Source organism: Xiphophorus hellerii, chromosome 18 (genome assembly GCF_003331165.1).
Source record: "Xiphophorus hellerii strain 12219 chromosome 18, Xiphophorus_hellerii-4.1, whole genome shotgun sequence".
NCBI lineage: Eukaryota > Metazoa > Chordata > Actinopteri > Cyprinodontiformes > Poeciliidae > Xiphophorus > Xiphophorus hellerii.
Window position 1 is genome coordinate 1727423 of NC_045689.1, and position 19693 is coordinate 1747115.

The 19693-nt window shown below is 41.6% G+C and overlaps 1 protein-coding gene across 3 annotated transcripts; it reads left to right on the forward strand.

The window, feature by feature from the left end:
• Positions 1-1244: 1244 nt before the first annotated feature.
• Positions 1245-19594, forward strand: LOC116737658 (anoctamin-7-like). Of its 3 annotated transcripts, XM_032590981.1 has the most exons (23): positions 1245-1793; positions 5462-5513; positions 5773-5900; positions 6096-6203; positions 6275-6411; positions 6499-6556; positions 6964-7074; positions 7146-7311; positions 7924-8014; positions 8166-8262; positions 10659-10802; positions 10881-11018; positions 11093-11188; positions 11329-11431; positions 14753-14864; positions 15028-15082; positions 16043-16140; positions 17004-17152; positions 17238-17443; positions 17514-17644; positions 17726-17816; positions 18553-18672; positions 18779-19591. In XM_032590981.1, exons 1-23 carry the CDS (start codon positions 1704-1706, stop codon positions 18926-18928), a joined length of 2631 nt encoding a protein of 876 aa, XP_032446872.1. In that variant the 5' UTR covers positions 1245-1703; the 3' UTR covers positions 18929-19591. The 3 variants fall into 3 exon arrangements, with proteins under 3 accessions (XP_032446872.1, XP_032446870.1, XP_032446871.1); XM_032590979.1 differs by lacking the exon at positions 1245-1793 and having other exon boundaries at positions 4924-5513; positions 5773-6203; positions 17004-17134; positions 17223-17443; positions 18779-19594; XM_032590980.1 differs by lacking the exon at positions 1245-1793 and having other exon boundaries at positions 4924-5513; positions 5773-6203; positions 17004-17134; positions 18779-19594.
• Positions 19595-19693: the final 99 nt, after the last annotated feature.

The window sequence follows — 19693 nt, forward strand, 5'->3', positions numbered from 1 at the left end:
GAAAGTTCCACTAGTTCCACCAGGTTTTAAGGATTTTACTAAGAAATCCATCAAATTACTGCTGAGTAAAGCTGTTTGTAAAGTCACACTGTCTAAAATTACCAGCAATAATGTAGGTTATTTAGCCTGCCATAAGAGTAAAACATAGCGTGTTTTTCAAGGTCCTATTTTTCCTAAGTTGTTTATTTACAAATGCCACAGTTTCAAACCAAATGTTTAGCTAGTAAGATAATTATTTAGCATGGAGCTGGATAGTTAAATGCTTTGACTAATTTAATAGGCAGTTATAAGCATTTTTATGGAGAAACCAAAAACAACTCTGTCTCAACTGTTTGCTGAAAGAACATGGAAGATAACAAGGAATATTTTAGCAGAGCATCCATCCTCTTTTATGTCAGTTTGAACCTTCTGAAGGCGTTTTTGTGTCATTGTGTCTGAGACTAGGAACATCGATTAGAAGTCATTTATTAACAGTACAATAATTATTCTTAACCAAACTACATGATAGCATTTAGCAATAGCATGCTAACTGTTTAACTCTATGCACAAATTGTTGATATTGTGAATGTTATGAATGTTTTATTGTTTTAGGGTCGAAGGAAAATTTCCACCTTGATAGACTAAATAATTTCATCTTATTTTTTCATATATATGACTCTGCCAACAAAAAGTCTCTCAGAATAATATATGGCACCGTAAAAGCAAAAATGGACATTTTTGCTTGTATCTGTTTAACAACCAGATTTTTTATTCTGTGAGCCGCGGATAGACATTCATCCATCTTCTTCCGCTCATCCGGGGGTAGCATTTAACTGACATTATTAAATTATTTCATAAAGTTCTTTTGTAGTTCCAAATGTCTCGACTATTTTTGATCACTTTTCCTGATCACACTTTTTTTTTTAACTTTATTTATTATAATAAACAACAATACAATTGTACTGTGAACAAAACTCAGGAAGATAATAACAATAATTTACCAGGGGGAGAATAAAATAAAGCAAGAAGATAAGAAAACGACAATCAATATAAATATGTATAAAGGAAATAGCACAAATTGTGATATGTGTGCCAGATGTCACAGTGGATTAACATATAATATAATCCAAAATTCCAAGTTGATTACAAGCCCGTATTGTTGATTCTGCTTTTTGATTAGTGGAGGATTGAACTGTTGATAAATAATGTTTAAGTTCGATCAAAAAAACTAAAAAAATTGTTTTTTTCTTCAAAAATTTGCATTTATGTAGGTGAAATTTAACCTTAATAATTAGTAAATTGATAAGGAGACTCTTTACATTCATTCCTCCATTTTGTTGAAATCCAAATAAGACATTTTCCCAAAATAACTGAAAGCCTGCTGAAATTTTGGAATCAACAAAGTTACAAAAATGTTGCCAAAATATTTTAGAATGAGGGACAACCAGAACCGATGAGTGACCGGTTCTGGGCAAACAACACAGAAGGAACAGTTCACATCAACGTTAGAACTGAATTTCTTTAAATAGACTTTAACGGGGTAGATTTTCCTGATCACACTTGACCAAATATGCAAGTAATGCGATGACGTCATTCATCGAATTTTAGAATAGCCAATAGCTACTTTCCTTGCTGACCGGTTGGCAATGGCAACAGTGACGGCGGCGTTCCTCACCGTTAGCTTGCCGGGGTCGTTGCTGGTTAAGTGGATGTAGTTAGAAAACATGAACAGAGCGCCAGAAAGCGGACAACCAACCGCTGTTCAATGTTGGACGAATACACCGCCTATTAAAAGGAAGGAAAGGAAAATTCAGGTGAATATAAATGTACAGTTAAGTTGGCTGACGATGTAATGACTCTATGCCAGACGGTTCAGGTGTTTTGGCTAGCTCCGTTAGACCTGCTAGTCCACCTAGCATGACGATGAGGCTTAAGAAGACGAAGGTAAACAGGCATATTTGAGGACAAATACGATAGTGGAGAGGACCTGCATCATTTAAAAACAAAAAAGAAGCTTCTTTAGTTCAGTCAAAATCCAAGTATTTAATGCTGAAGTAACTAAAAGGTCCATCAGGTAACCAAACTGAAGTTGCCAGTTCTATAATTTAGATTTACATGTATACGGAAGTATATGTATCTCTATGGGCTCTTTGCACCTGCCGCGCTGACGTCACAACCGCATGCGCAAATGCGGCTCTCTTTTTCCCGCTTTGAGTTACCATGACAGCTAGAAAAGACAAAGTCTTATTTCAGACGCAAATAAAACAATACTATGAACATTGCTGTCTTCCTAATATAATGAGCTTTTAAGTTTTCATGGATTTCCAAACGGTCCTGAATTAAGAAGACGGTGGCTTGTAAATATTCGTCGCTACCAGTTAAAGCTAACGCCGCACAGCAAAGTTTACAGCCTTCACTTCACTCCGGATCAACTTCTTCAGCCTAAAGCAGAAGGTAAAGGAACCTCCTGTGTTATTTCCATGGAATCACTTCTGTATTCAGCCTGAAAGAGTTTATGGGAACAAGAGAGCAGACCAGAGCCAGACAGCCGAGCTACTGACCCGCCTGTACACACCGCTGTAAACACCGTCCTGCTTCACAAGAAGCATGCAAAACTAATAAAGCGAAGTAACACGGAGACCTTAAGGAACACGGCCATATTTTTCTAAAAGCAACAACTCTGAACCTGAACAGTCAGCTGAACTAGAACTGACACCAGAGCTGCTCTACTGTTAAGCTATGGGCTTGTTGTTCCTCAGGCTTCAGAAGCAAAAAGCCTGAACCTTAAAATCCCCGTTACTTGGTCTCTGACACTAACGACAATAAACCACGTAATATACTTGAAAACAAGGTAAAAACATTGTCTGTTAGAATGGATGAAAAATGTTTAGATACTTAAATAGCACATTTTTACAAGAAAAATGTCAGAATATTTCCTACTAGCATAAGCTAAAGCTAATGTTAGCCACAAAGTCTAAAGTAAAACTCACCTTCGTATCTGTGAATGTATAATGAGGCGAACATCTTAAAACCTTTCTCCAGCTTATTGTCGGGGCTTCGGATCGATGTTCATCATTAACTGTTACCTTGGACAAGCCCTGCAAACACCCAGTGGAAAGAGCCTTTTTCAATAGATCGGAAAAGATTGAGCCGCTTTTCCCGAACGAGGAAGCTGAGGTGCAAAGAGCCCATTAACCTGAACAATATCAGCAGGTGCCAGGAAGACATATTAGTAATTACAAAAGCCTCCTCTTTGTTTAAAGGTGCATAAATAAATAAACTACAGCAATTAATGAAAGGTATACCCTTAATAATTGAACTGTTCTATTTTTCTGTAATATATAAACTAAACTAGTTTTACTCAAGTTTTTTTTAAATTTTTCTTTATTTAATCAGGTAAACCCCGTTGAGATCTAGATCTCATTTTCAAGAGGGACCTGAAACAAACTTCACTCCCGTCGGGGAATCGAACCCCTGTCTCCCGTGTGACAGGCGGGGATACTCACCACTATACTAACGAGGAGACAAATTTAATGCTTACATAAGATTTTATGTATTCAGTTATTAACTAATATTAGTTATAGTTATATATAACTGTAATAAAGCCTGAAACTGGAGGAATATGGGGTTCCATTTGTGTCAAAAATAAGCAGAAGTCATATGTGTAGATGTTGTTGGTCTATGTCGTTGCTATGTGTCTTTGGTAGATGTCTATGTTCTTAGTGCTTTATGGATATGTCAATGTTGCATGTAGATGTTGCATACGTATGTCTATGATGCATATATGCATATATATTGTATATAGGTGATGCATATATGCATCATATATACATACATCATATATGCATCACCTACATATGCAACATTTACATGACATAGACATATGCATCATAGACATATGCAACATCTACATGCAACATTGACATATCCATAAAGCACTAAGACCATAGACATCTACCAAAGACACATAGCAACGACATAGACCAACAACATCTACAGACTTTCTTCTTCTGTTTTATTTTTTAACTGATGAGGAGCTGTGATTTAGCGTGGCGGCAGCAAGAAACAGGAAGTCTGTGTGAGGAGATGAGATCTTTGTTTTCTCCATCAGTGACATGTCTGTCATAAGTATCGAAGACATAAAAAACAGAGTTTAAGAGGAAGGAGCTGATTAAAAAAAATACCATGATAAAAATGAATCATATGGGATTTCTACACATAAAAATGTTGATTAATGCAGTGTTTCCCAACCCTGGTCCTCAAGGCTCACTGCCCTGCATGTTTTAGATATTTCCCTGCTTCAGTCCAGCTGATTTCAATTGATGACGGATTAACAGGCATTTGTTGAACTGCAATCAGTTGAATCAGGCACATTAAAGCAGGGAGACCTCTAAAACATGTAGGACAGTGGGCCTTGTGGACCAGGCTTGGGAAACACTGGATTAATGGAGCAATCAGCAGCATGCGTCATCCTGATAATGTTATCAACTAGCTCAACTGGAAAATGCTGGTTGGGCAGCAGGAATCATAGTCTCTAAGCAGAACAACAGGAGCTCATTTCTTCTGGAGTTTTGTCAAAAGACACCATTTTTTTCTTCGGGTTTTCTTCTTGTACATACATATTTTCAGTCAATACATCCTTGAACAAGATGTCTTGATCTTGTTGCCCTGAAGACAAACATCATATCCAGACTTTTTCCAATATAGAACGCCACAATAAACTCCAGTAAATAACACAGTCGGGGTGTGGTGATGGATTCTGACCTGAACCTTCAGAGCCACATAAAGGCAGTTAAAAGTCGGTCTTCTATCACCTGAAGAACATCTCCAGGATTAAAAGACTGATGTTCCAGCAAGATCTAGAGAAACTCTTGCACCTGTTTGTGTTTGTACCAGACAAACATGGAGAAGCAGCATTCAGCTTCTGTGTACCACAAATCTGGTACAAACTTCCAGAAAACTGCAAAACAGCTGAAACACTGAGTTCCTTTAAATTGAGATTAGAAAATCTGCCTGGTTAGATCTGCTTTTGAACCATAAGTAAGTTGAAAGTCTGATCAATATGGCGAGTAACGAAAAGTCTCATTTACCGTCATACATAAGCACAAATATCGGAACATTTCTTATGAATGTTTCTAAAGTAGCGCCACAAAATTTGAGAGTTTGATAGAAGGAAACGTATATAAAAAAATAAATCATAAATTCTTGGAGTGACTGATTTACAGTCCCACGAATGATTTTGTTTCTCTTCATGACTTGCCTCTGGAAACTGATCATTGATGGAGGAACATAAACTCCACAGACCCTGAACCTGACGGGGAAACGACTGGGAACAAGAAAACACAGAAAGTCAAAGTTTTCATGAGGAAACCGACACACATCAGCCACAGAGACTCAGAATGCATTCTGTTCATTGAATACTGGTTTGTTTAGAGCAAACTGTGTGTTTCAGGTAAATTGGAAATTTCTTGTTGTTTTCCAGCAAGCACCGACTCTAAACAGGAACGTGTTCAGAGACGGAAAGATTCGAATTGGTGAGACGGATTTTACTGAAGTCCTTACAGTTTATAGAAATTTATGTTAGAAAACTTTGGTCATTTAACATCTTTTTATTGGAAAAAAACTGAGGGATTAATTTCAGTATTAATTATTAAAATATTGTAAATCAGCTCACTGGTGAAATTCTACAGCTTTATGTTGTTATTAAAACATTAATTTGTTCATGAAGGAATTAGGAATATCTTTTTCCATCTGCATGAGTAAACGTTTGAGTGCTGTTTTCCGATTGGTCAGATTTTGTCCTGGTGTGGGAGGAGCTTCGGGGTGCTAATGAGAACGACACAGGTAATAGCGCCACCCAGAGGAAGTGGAGGGAACAGTTTCTGAACAGACTGAGAAAAGTAGGCCTGCTGCAGGAGCAGGTGAGCAAAACAAACACACCTGAGAGTGAAGTTAAACCCAAACAGAGCGACATGTGAGTGAAACGGCTGCCTCTGATTGGCTGTGATGAGGGGATGGAGGGCGTCCCACATCATGACGCCTCCTCCGTCGTGCTGGACAGGTGCTCTGTGTCCTAACATGTCCCCTTCAAGGTCTTTCTGTCCTGTTGTCCACAGAGAGAGGTCTTCAGGGCAAAGAAGAGGATCCGCTTCATCCTCCTCAGCGCCCCTTGGAGGGTCCTCTGCTACTACGCCGAGGAGATCAATCTCAAAGTCCCGCTGGAGGTAAAGCCCTCGCATGCAGCTGTCCTGCCTCTAGTGGACGTCCTCTCACAGTGTCCTCCATCCTCCTGCAGGTGGTCACCGATCCGATGACTAACTGGTCCGAACATTTCCTGTCCAAGCTGTCCCTCCCCAATCCACTGTCCCAGAACGTCCCCAACCCACCGCTGGAATACTACACCTGTCAGTTCAAGTCCAACAAGCTGGAGAGGTCCGCAGTGTCTCCATCTTCAGTCTCTGTCCTCAGTCTGGGACCAGACTAGTTTCTGAGGCAGCATCACCTGTCCTCTGCCTGCAGGTTCCTGGGAAGTGGTGACAAGGAGACGTTCTTTAAGACCACCCAGAGACACCAAGTGGTGAGTTCAGGCACCGTACAGCATCTAATTATTCTTCTTCTGAGATGAGGACAAGAAGAAAATGAGTTCAAGACGAGTGTCGAGCCCTGCATCCCTGATAATCTGATGTAAAAAAAAAAAACAAGTTGTTGCTGTCGGACAAAAACTGGGTATCCCCAAAAATATAACTTATGAGGAAAGAAATTAATTTGAACTTACGTACTGTACATACTCAGCTATAATTTATCAGGCACAGAAATTCTGAATTTGGTGACAGTTATTTCCAGTCAAAATATGTTAAGCTGTGTTTCTCATGGAACATTAATAATTCCTCCGGGACATGTCTTGGTGTCCCTCATCTTTCTGGTTCGTAATAGTTTGATGTCCTGAAGAAACTCAACATAAAACGTTTCTCTGTGTCTCTGCAGCTGTATGAGATCCTGGCCAGAACTCCGTACGGTTCTGTGAACCGGGGCGAGGTGGGCATCGACCGGCTGATCAGTGAGGAAGTCTTCACGGCAGCGTACCCACTGCACGAGGTCTGAACCTGACATTCCTGCACGTTTAAAATGACTTAGAGGAACCTTTACAATGTCAACTCTGTTTGCAGGGGGACTACAGGATGCCGGACGACCCAGTGCCCCTAAAGTCTTTAGTACTGAGGCAGATCCTGCATGGGTACTGGTCAAAGTGGTCCTGCTGGAGACGCTACCAACCTCTGGGCCACATAAGGGAGTATTTTGGGGAAAAGATAGCTCTCTACTTTGCATGGATCGGTAATTACAGTCGTGATTGAAATGTCCTGATCCAGTCCAGACGTGCCTCGTTTCCTCTGAGCGCTACAGTTCGGTACGCTATTCTGTTTGTTTCCATTGTAAAACCGGCCCATTCAACCGGCCCTACTGGGTCCCCTTCAGTTGTAGGTCCATAGGACAATGGTACGGTGCGGTTAGGATGGCGCCACACAACACAGTCCATTGATTGTGAGACAGAAAACGTCACTTTGCAACAAGTTTGTTGTTGCACTCATATGGCGTAATGGTCCAACCAGCGGAGCAATGGCCACACCAATCCGGACCGCACTGCTCTGTAGAAACGAGGCGATAGTCTTCCCCCGTTTTCCATGCTGTGATCCAGTTTTTGCCTTAATCCTTTAAAGTGGTCTAAATAAACCCTTCACCAGTCTGACTGGAGGATATGAGGGGTCTTTAAGATTTTCCCTGGACTTCAGCAGCTTTCTGTAGGATGAGGAGTTCCCATGGCCGAGTACTGGAGTCCCTGGTGTGGCACGTTAAAAGATTTTAGTGTGTTTTCTCCTCAGAAGGCAGATTTAACCCAGAGTACATGACTGTAATCCTACTCAGTGTTAAGTCAGTGGGTGTCTGCAGGTTTCTACACTGCCTGGCTGCTGCCTGCATCTCTGATTGGGACTCTGGTCTTCCTGTTGGGTTTTGTAGATTTGTTCTCTGATGTCCCAGCGTAAGAACACATTCTACCTTTATTGTTTTGGCTTTATGCTTTTGTAACAATCCCAATTTCTGTGCTGCTTGACTTGTCTGTGGTGAAAATGATTCACCACCCAAATAAAAGCCTGGATAGTTTCTACAGAAGATGTGTTTTGCACCTGCAGGAAGGAGGTGTGTGAAAGCGGAAACTCTTTCATCATGTGTCCTCTCTGTAACATCTGCTCCACTTGGAACTATTCCAGCATCTGCATCACCTATAAGGTATCTGTGAATCAGTTCATTCATATGAGGGGCCGTTTAGGACAAAATTTACGTTTTGTCTCTCACACACTACCAAAAACTCTCGCATACTCCAAAAAAGTAGCCACGCACACTCCAAAAAATTACGTTTTGTCTCTCACACACTACCAAAAACTCTCGCATACTCCAAAAAAATAGCCTCGCACACTCCAAAAAATTACGTTTTGTCCCTCACACACTACCAAAAACTCACGCATACTCCAAAAAAATAGCCTCGCATACTCAAAAAAATTACGTTTTGTCTCTCACACACTACCAAAAACTCTCGCATACTCAAAAAAATTACATTTTGTCTCTCACACACTACCAAAAACTCACGCATACTCAAAAAAATAGCCACGCACACTCAAAAATTACTCACGCACATTCAAAAAATACTCAAATTGCGTATACACACACTACTAAAATGTCACACACACACACACAAACGTTAACTTTCTCGCTCACATACACTACTATCAGCTCGCTCACATACACTGTACTAACAGCTCGCACACACACAGACGTTTATCTCTCACATACACAAGACTAAAGTTGAACACACACACAGTACTAAGACTCGTTTTATGAATGTGTGAGAGCGACACTCTTTATGAATGTGTGAGAGTTGTCACGGAAGAGGCGGGGCATAATTTTTGGATCAAACTGCGCATGCGTAGATCCTAACCTATAAGTTTCGATTGTTGACTCACTGTATGTTCTATTACTTAGTATATTTGTGCTTTTAAATATATATAGAACGTTTAACTTTCTTGTAGATTAAATGTGCTATAGAAATAAATGAATCTGATTGATTGATTAAAAATAGCAAAATTGCTGTAGTACAATCTGTCCACTGGGTGCCAGATTGTAGCACTGCGGGCAGTCGTTGAATCGTTTAATGCGCCTGTCAAAGTGCTGGTTGCCTCCGGAGAAGATAGAATGGTGTTTAAAATGGCAGCTGCCTGACCAATTCTCTCTCGTTTCGAATTAGAGTTAGCCATGTTCGGTATAGCAAACTCTTTCTTCTTCGGCACTAGTTGGCGCCGGTTAATAATTCCTGTAATACTGGCACCCAGTGGACAGATTGTACTACAGCAATTTTGCTATTTTTAATCAATCAATCAGATTCATTTATTTCTATAGCACATTTAATCTACAAGAAAGTTAAACGTTCTATATATATTTAAAAGCACAAATATACTAAGTAATAGAACATACAGTGAGTCAACAATCGAAACTTATAGTTTAGGATCTACGCATGCGCAGTTTGATCCAAAAATTATGCCCCGCCTCTTCCGTGACAACTCTCACACATTCATAAAGAGTGTCGCTCTCACACATACATAAAACGAGTCTTAGTACTGTGTGTGTGTTCAACTTTAGTCTTGTGTATGTGAGAGATAAACATCTGTGTGTGTGCGAGCTGTTAGCAGTGTATGTGAGCGAGAAAGTTAACGTTTGTGAATGTGCGAGCTGTTAGCAGTGTATGTGAGCGAGCTGATAGTAGTGTATGTGAGCGAGAAAGTTAACGTTTGTGTGTGTGTGTGTGACATTTTAGTAGTGTGTGTATACGCAATTTGAGTATTTTTTGAATGTGCGTGAGTAATTTTTGAGTGTGCGTGGCTATTTTTTTGAGTATGCGTGAGTTTTTGGTAGTGTGTGAGGGACAAAACGTAATTTTTTGGAGTGTGCGTGAGTTTTTGGTAGTGTGTGAGAGACAAAACGTAATTTTTTTGAGTATGCGAGGCTATTTTTTTGGAGTATGCGTGAGTTTTTGGTAGTGTGTCAGGGACAAAACGTAATTTTTTGGAGTGTGCGTGGCTACTTTTTTGGAGTATGCGAGACTTTTTGGTAGTGTGTGAGAGACAAAACGTAAATTTTGTCCTAAACGGCCCCTCATACATTCATTGTTTCCTACCACAGCTGGGCTCTGCCTAAACCAGCCTAACCTAACCGAAGCATCCTCAAATACAGAGGTTGTCTAATCTAAGTGGTTTGATTTCTCAACGGTGCTTTTAATGTCTTTCAACAATTTGCTTTAGGTCAGTTGACTTGGATCTTATTAATGGATTAAATGTTTTTTACACATATTTTCTATTGGTCTTTTCTATTAGAAATTCAACATATTAGTATAAATAGGACATTTTGGCCTAACGTGCCCTGCGTTGTCTTGTAGTTAGTACTCTGGAAGAATCGAGCTGTAAGCCACCTAACGAGGCAATTTCAACTCCCTACAGCAGTTAGATCTTGTTTCCAATGACTGATGATGCCTCTTTCCTGTATCGTTCATATCTGTATGCTCCTGCTAGCTCAGGTTATAACAAGAGGCACAGCTCTGCCTCTGAATGCACTCAGCATGTCCTTCGTGTCTGCAGGCGGGTCTCCTGTTTGACAACTGGGGGACAGTGTTTCTCAGTCTCTTCATGTCTTTGTGGGCCGTCACATTCCTGGAGTACTGGAGGAGAACTTCTTCAACTCTTTCCCACCGCTGGGGCTGCTCTGACTTCGAGGACATTGAGGTTAGATGCCGTGATGCCTCGCTCTAAAATGGTTCCACTTTCCAGAAGCTTCTGTAAGTCCTTTCCTTCCCCGAACAGGAGCGTCCGCGTCCAGAGTTCTCGGCCATGGCGCCGATGACCACGAGGAACCCGATCACTGGGGCCGAGGAACCTTATTTTCCTGAGAATAAACGCTTCCACAGAACTGTGACTGGATGCATGGTCATCATTGTCATGGTAACTCTCCTGATCTTCAGCGTATACCATCAGAAGTTAGAATAAGAGGTTGAACTTGAGTTTCCTGTGTGCAGATTTCTGTGGTCCCGATGTTCCTCATTTCCATTATTATGTACCGTACCATCCTCAGAGTCGTACTCTACAAGTCAACTACAACTGACAGCTCCTCTGTGAGTCTAACTGCCGGGGCGTTCCTTCGAGTGTTCTCAGAATCTGTACAGACAGTACAGATTTCTGAGTACGCTGCCCTGAGGGACACCATGCATTCCTGATGTTCTGATCCTGAGCTTGAACTGGTTTCTGCTTTCAGGCTGGGACGATAGCCAGCATTTCAGCATCAGTGCTGAACCTGATCATTATCCTGACATTGTCCAGAATTTACACCTGGCTGGCCGGCGTCCTCACACGCTGGGGTGAGTCTCTATTCTCGGGTCTAGTAGAGTTTGACCAATCGGTTTTGTTTCATCCCTACTGACCGCCAGAGGGCATTGCTGAAATCACTGAACGTTCCCTTCAGGCATTCGCCGTTCCAGTAGTAATACTAACAGAGTCACACCTGTAACATAACAGAATGATCAATCAGGGGATATATAGCCTGACATCATCTGTGGCTCTCTTCCTCTTCTCATATGCGGTTCGTTTTGTGTGGCATCAACCTTTTGGATGTTGGATCATTTCACTGCCATGAGGCGTCCAGTTGCCTGTTGGCTGGAATAGTGATGTACCGCCCTCCTACAAACTTTGATGGTTTGATCTTTGTTCAAGGTACTTTTGGTCTTTGTTGGTGGTGACAACATTTGCGCCTAACAAAAACATTAATAATGCTCGAGCTTTATTTGCAACAGTTGACAGAATCACAAACCCTCCTGTGACGTTACCGCCTGATTTCCAATGTATTGCCGCCTGCAACCAGTTTTCCAGCTTCTTTTCAGAGAAAATTCAAAAAATCAGAGGATTAATCTGCACATCCACTATAAAGTCAGTACCAATGCTGAGCCCAAACAAAACAAATACAGGAAAAATGACCCAATTTCAACTACTTAATTATAAAACCTTAGAGGAAATTATAAGTCAACTAAGCTCCAGTTCCTGCTGCCTGGATGTCCTAGATCTATAACTCTAGAACATTTCTTTAAGAAAGTCCTGCCTGTTATTGCTGCTGATCTGATCCAGATAGTAACTCATCGCTCTCATCAGGCGTTTTCCCCCAGGCTTTGAAAACAGCAGTAATCAAACCACTTATAAAAAAGAACAATCTGGACAAATCACTAATGCAGAATTACAGGCCGACCTCTGACCTCTGACCTCCCATTCATCAGCAAAGTTATTGAAAAAGCTGTGTAAACAATTAACTAGCTTCCTAACTATAACCAACCGCTTTGACTCCTTCCAGTCTGGTTTCCATGGTCACCACAGCACAGAGACCGCCCTGGTAAAAGTGTTCAATGATATCCATATAAATACGGACTGTGGCAGAACCACAGTGCTGGTTCTGTTGGATCTCAGTGCAGCTTTTGACACTGTTGACCATGACATATTACTGAATCGACTGGAGAGTTGGGTCGGACTCTCAGGTCCAGTGCTTAACTGGTTTGAATCCTACATAAAGAACAGGGATTTCTTTGTTTCAATTGAAAACTTTTCATCAAAGAGGTCAAAGGTCACATGTGGGGTACCCCAAGGTTCAATCCTAGGGCCCCTTTTATTCAATATTTATATGCTCCCACTAGCTCAGGTTATAACAGGAAATGATATTAGCTACCATAACTATGCAGATGACACACAGCTCTACATTACGATGTCACCAGGTGACCTTTGACCCCATCCAATCACTGAACAGATGCTTAGAACAGATAAATGTGTGGATGTGCCAAAACTTTCTCCAGCTGAACAGAAACAAAACTGAAGTTATTATTTTTGGACCTAAAGAGGAACGATCTAGAGTTATAGATCTAGAGTTATAGATATATAGTTATAGATCTAGAGCTATAGATCTAGAGTCAATGCACAGCTTCAGTTATTACAACTGAAAACCAGCGATCAGCCCGAAACCTGGGAGTAGTGATGGACTCTGACCTGAACCTCCAGAGCCACATAAAGACAGTTACAAAGTCGGCCTTCTATCACCTGAAGAACATTTCCAGGATTAAAGGACTAATGTCTCAGCCAGATCTAGAGAAACTCATCCATGCGTTCATCTTCAGTTGTATTGATTATTGCAACAGCGTCTTCACAGGTCTGTCCAACAAATCAATCAAACAGCTGCAGCTGATCCAGAATGCTGCTGCTGGCATTCTGACTAAAACCAGGAAGATAGAGCACATAACACCAGTTTTAAAGTCCCTCCACTGGCTCCCTGTAGCTCAAAGAATAGACTTTAAAATACTGTTGTTAGTTTATAAATCACTGAACGGCTTAGCACCACAATACATTAAAGATCTGCTGTTGTTGTATCAACCTTCCAGACCTCTCAGGTTCTGGTTCTGCTCTGCATCCCCAGAACCAGAACCAAACGAGGAGAAGCAGCTTTCAGCATCTATGCACCACAAATTTGGAACAAACTTCCAGAAAACTGTAAAACAGCTGAAACACTGACTTCCTTTAAATCTCAACTAAAAACCCACCTGTTTAGAATTGTATTTGAAATGTAATCAATTACAAATTTATTGATGGAACTTGACTTAATGCTTTGTTTTGATTATTGATTCTATATTGAATTGTGTTTCTGTGTTTGTAATGATGTAAAGCACTTTGAAATGCCTTGCTGCTGAAATGTGCTATACAAATAAAATTTGATTGATTGATTGATTGATTGATCGTCTCCCAACTCACAGCTCACATTTTAGCCAACCTCATAATTGGTCTTGAATTGAGCTAGCAGTGTTAGCCTCTCTCTTTTTGGTGTTTTGCTTTAATTGTTGATTGCAGTGTTTCCCTCTCCCAGTTTTGGTTGTTTTTTATGCACTGTGTTTAAAAGCAGCCCTCTCTCCTCTCCTTCAATGCTTGTAGTGGCAATGTCATCATTCTGGTGTTGATGGCTGTATGGTGGGGGGAACTAATCTGGTTTCTCTGTTTCTGCTTGGTGCTCATTGGTTGCACCCACAGTCGGTTCCACAAGCACCAGTTTGGGATCTGCCCTTGTTCTACCTACCCTCCATTAGAGGCAGGCAGACCTCAAGTGGAGATCTACTTGCTCTTTCTGTCAGCCCTTCATGTCTCAGACGGGGTTTTGTTGGCTATGATGTTACCATGTGGCCAAACACTGCATTTGTGCCTAAAGTGTTATCTCATTCTCACTGGAACCAGCCACTGAGATTGACAGGATTTCAGCCTATGTCAGGAGGATGGTTATGGTACCACCCCTCATCTTCTTGGCCAGGTTCTTCTGCAAGAACAGGTTCTTCTGAGCCTTCTCAGTGAGGTTTGTGCTCTGGACTCCTTGTGACATCGCTGGTATTAGTCACCAAGGTTTTCAGCAACGCCCTCTGGTGGTCAGTAGGGATGAAATAATATGTATGTAGCTATGGATCAATGAATCCCAGATGACCGTTAGAGATTCTCTGAACTTGCATTCCATGACAAGATTCTGTAAGACCAGAGCCTCAGATGATGTCAGGCGATATCATATGGTTGATCAGCCAATATGTCACAGCTGTGACTCTGTATCTGGTGTTTAAATGATGGAAACTTTTAGTCTTCACCATCTTCATGCCTGTGTGTTTGTTGCCATTCAGAGATGCATCGCACTCAAACCAAATATGAAGACATGTTCATCCTCAAAGTTTTCATATTCCAGTTTGTGAACTTCTACTCAACTCCAGTCTACATCGCATTCTTCAAAGGCAGGTGAGAGCTGCTCCAGCAAATCGCGACAGGCCTCTAAGCTTCTTCAGTGTAACATTTTTATCAAGTATTTGAGTGGTTCTGCTTCTAATCCTAAAGTTGTTTGATTTTCTCCAGAGTTGGCCTGTGTTTGTCCTAACGATCTTGTTTGTTGGTGTCTCTTCAGGTTCGTTGGTTACCCTGGAATGTACAACACTCTGTTTGGAATTCGTAATGAAGAGGTGAGTTTGTCATTGTTAATGTTTGAAAGAAAGACAGATATTTCCTTAATGAGAAAATCATTTTTCAAGAGGCTGCCTGCAAATGTCATGTTAGGGGATGAATCTACCTCAACCTCTAACATCCTGAGGCTCTTCAGGGATGGCAGGCTAGATGGATCATAACATCTTCACAGGCGTGAACCAGGGCGAAGGACGAAGTTCTGATCCAAGTTCTGATCCACGCATGGATGAGATTAGGAGACTTCCTGTGGAGGGCTTCATTTGGAGGCTTTCCAGGCACATCCTACTGGGTTAAGACTCTTGGACTGATCCAGAACTTTCTGAAGGGCCTATGAATGCTTATGCCTTATTTCCAAAATAGCAAACCAGTGCAGTTTGGTATTTTATAGTCTGACGTGTTTAGGAAAGTATTTCAACCACCAGTTGGACTCTTACTGGGCATGCGGGGTTAAACCCAAGCACCTACCGTTGCATCATATTAGTGGGATGATGGATGTGATGTTTGTCGCAAGCAGTGACATTTTTCCACCCCCAATCAATAGATGGTGTTGTGTGACACCAGTAGATCCTCCCTAACTGGACCGTACCATTGTCCTTAGGACCTACAACAGAAACGGGCTCAGGATTTTTGCAGTATGGGTCACAGGAAACAGACAAACTAGCGAACCGAAGTGCACCAACCTGAGCCGTAGCGCTCAGTGGAGATTCTCAGACTGCGCCTGAGAGTGTTGCTTCAGTAAGTGATGTCTGGGTTTGCCTCCTGGACATTTTGGACCTGCTGATGTTGTACCATATAGACATAGGATCTACCAGTTTGTTATGTTTAAATATGTTAGAGGACAGAAGCCGCTGTAAATATTGTATTGACCTCAGCAAAAAGTTCCAACGGGTTGATTTTTGCCACAGGCAGATAATATGAATGAAGAAGATGATGTTCTTGTCTCTGGGTTTTGGTTCCAGTGTGGAGCCGGCGGGTGTCTTATTGACCTGGCTCAGGAGCTGCTGGTCATCATGGTGGGAAAACAGATGATCAACAACGTCCATGAATTCATCTCCCCGTAAACGACACACACAGACAACACACCATCACCAAAATCTAATCATTCCTCTGCTGTTCACGGCTGGCGGGAGAATTTAAACTGCTATTCATCAGAATCCTTTCAGATCCCAAAAACTTAGATCCAGGTTTAGCTTATTTAGCATGGCGCGCATGTCCACTCGCATTTCAGGTCTGGATTTATAAATTGTACTGCTTTGAGTTTCTGAAATGGCATTGATGATTCTGTTGCATCATAATATGTTTTGTTGCTATATAAAAATATTTAATTATTTTTAAATGATCATTTTTATTGATAATAATAATAAATACCAGTTATAATACGCCGGTGTTGGTCCAGGTCATGGCTCCATGCTGTTGCTAGTTCTGGTCAATATACATTTCAAGCAAGTTACTTAAAAAAGGACAAGTGAGATTTGCTCACCCAAGCCAGCTTTAAATTTGGTGAGTGAGCCAGGAGCCATGTTATGTGAAGAATTAAATAGGACCGTATAAAACAAATAAAAAAGAGGGTATAATAATTATAGCTTATTTCAGTGTCAGTACAATGTATTTGCTCATTCACTCATGACTCCATGCCATTTATACTTCTGGTCAATGTAAAATACAAGCTAGTTACTCAGAAATATTTCATATTTGCGCATCAAGCCAGTGTTTCAATGCTTCAGCTTCTAAGACTATTTCATCTCCAAGAATGGACAATTTTCAAGCCACACTTACTCCAGCAGTGGAGAAATGTATTTGACAACATTGATTTGATAACTTTACAGAGACTTTATGTAAATCAAGTTCCAAAAGAGTCTGTCAACAGCTTTCAGACTAGACTGCAAGACGCATGAAGCAGAAGGCTTCTTGTTTCGGCAGGAAGGTTCAGGCGTGGTGGCAGAAAAACAAAATCCGTCCTCCACAGATGGCAGGGGAGGGGACTCAGACGATGATGAACGTTTCTCCTTGGGAGGCAGATTACGACCTGCTGGTCTGTGAGGGACTCTTCGGTGAATATCTGGAGATGGGTAACCAAAGCCTCTGTTTGCTCCAAAATAAAAGAATCCTCCATGACTGTGGGTTGTTTCTGAAATCTAGTGCTGCTCTTCTCAGTGCTTCAGTTTGGTTTCATCACCATCTTTGTGGCGGCGTGTCCTCTCGCTCCTCTCTTCGCTCTCATGAACAACTGGGTGGAAATCCGTTTGGACGCTCAGAAGTATGTTAGAGAATACCGCCGCCCGGTGGTGGAGCGAGCTCAGGACATCGGCATCTGGTTTCACATCCTGCAGTTCATCTCACACATAGCCGTCATCAGCAACGTGAGTCTGATCAGGAGCAGCTTTCCTGAGTGAGAGAAACAAATTAAACTTTTCCTAAATTTGTTTCCAGGCTTGTCTCATTGCCTTCACCTCGTCCTTTGTGCCTCGGCTGTACTACCGTTACACCAGAGACAGCACCCTGAGCGGCTTCGTTAACTTCACCCTGGCAACAGCCCCACTCAGCCACAACACCACCTGCAAGTAATGTCCTCAGTCCGCCTGTCCAATACTGTTGTCCTCCCAATGGCAGCAGTTTTGCACCTTAACATTGGTTTTGTTCAGGTATAGAGGTTACAGGGATGATAATGGTGAATATCTGCCGGAGTACTTTCACCTCATTGCTATACGACTCAGCTTCGTCGTCATCTTTGAGGTCAGTGTCTCTTACAGTTTCTAATAGTGCATCCAGACCAAACGCAACTTGAACATCAGGGGCGTCTGGTTTACAACCTCGGTCTATGGTGGATGCGCGTCTAGGGGCATCGAAGTCTCGGACACGCTGGTGCTGCACCTTCTGAAGTGTGTCTGGCAGCAAACGCTAGAGTTAGAAAATCTGAACTTTTGCAGGTGACCGCAGCGTGTCAACCCATCATAGAGACTTGAGTTGGTGTCCTGGCAGGAGAAGATCAGCAAGTTGTCAAACTGGACTGAGACGTGCTAAAAGCAACCCTCATCAGCACGCAGCTCTGGTGAAACTCACCAAACTCAGAATGCCTCTGAATTATCTGGTGAACTCAGACACAGCGCAGAGAGGCATGATGACCAGTTTTTCCTGCTTTCAGAAAATAAAGCCAAGCTGCTCTCTCTATTTCCTCTGCCTTTGTACAAAGAGACTGAAAGAGAAAAACAACTTAAAGTCAAGAGGCTCCTCCCTTTCCACACTTTGCTCAGTTGCGATTCTAGGGCGATTTTGATGCTCAGTATCAAGGGTTTGACTTCAAAGTGTCCAATTTGAGGCGTTGGCTGCCTTGTTGACGTGTGAAACGTGTTCGGTCTGAATGCTCTATTAGTGTCATGGACCTTCACTGGAGAAGCTTCTAGTTGAGAGAGAGCGCCATCAGCGGTGAGTGAAAGAAGATGATGTGTGTTTCACCATCTTTGTACCTCAGCATGTGGTCTTCTTCATCGGCCGACTGATTGACCTGACGGTTTCTAACGTCCCAGAAGAGGTGGAGATTAAGATAAAGAGGGAGCACTACGTGGCTAAACAGGCGCTGGCTGAGAACAAGGTCCAATATTTAAGTCCTTGAAGTTTAGTTTGATCATAATTTCCTTTCTGTTAGGCCGTGTGTTTGGCAGGAATGGTTTTAGATACATTATCTTGTGTACCTCCAGGCTTTGGGGAAAGCCATGATGCCGAATGACAAGGACGTTGGGTCAGGTCATTGTGGATCCAGAAGCCTAGTACAATTCGATCCCTGCATTGCATTACCAACACATCTGATCACGATCCCAGAGAAAACGGATCCAGCTAGCGGCTGCTGACCTGAAGCCCGACTGCATCAGAACTGATGGCTATGAGACCGGTTCCTGTGGAGGTTTTACAACCTGCAGAATGGGGCTCCTTCTGGATGTTTACTGGATTTATATACAATAATTTAGCTTTCCAACTTGTCATAGAACAGTGTGCCGATGAAGTATCTTCCTACCTTTACCTTCTGAAACCGGAAGACCTGTTAGATTTCTGAGTAACTCTCCTGAGAACCTCGACCGACCCAAAGCTTCTCAGGAACTTCCTCAGACAGAGAGGCTGGAAGTAGAACCACTTAAAATGGAAATGTGTTTTATTCTGCTGTTGGAGGGAACTAAAGCTTATTCCAAGGTGTTTGTGATGTACCATCATATTTAGAAAAACTGACATCTCCAGCATTCTGGATGTGGGAACTTTAAATATTCTTGGCTTAGGCTATGAATGTTTGTGTTTTGGTCACTTGCAGAGATATAAATTAGTCTGCATTTGCAGCATTAGATTATTTCCATTTCTTCCGGCTGCTCAACTATTGGTCAATTAATGTAGATTTTTAAAAATATTTTAAATTTAGCTCATTAAAAGCAACACCAACTTGTCTTAGTGAGAAAAAGTAAATATTTACTGCAAAGTTCTGAATGTTACATATTTATTTTATAGGTCAGATGTGATGTTATTTTTATTGTATTTTTGCTAATGCTTGATTAAAAATGAAATGTAATTGTTGCATGGGAAATTATTCATTTTATTGTTACAATAAAGAAACCATTGATTTGAAGGCT

Bases quoted from the DNA above. Each gene is read 5' to 3' on its own strand.
- LOC116737658 (XM_032590981.1), top strand. From the start codon at position 1,704: ATGAACAGAGCGCCAGAAAGCGGACAACCAACCGCTGTTCAATGTTGG. The intron at 11,019-11,092 runs GTAACTCTCCTG...TCCTGTGTGCAG, and splicing joins GCATGGTCATCATTGTCATG to ATTTCTGTGGTCCCGATGTT. The intron at 15,083-16,042 runs GTGAGTTTGTCA...TTTTGGTTCCAG, and splicing joins TTGGAATTCGTAATGAAGAG to TGTGGAGCCGGCGGGTGTCT.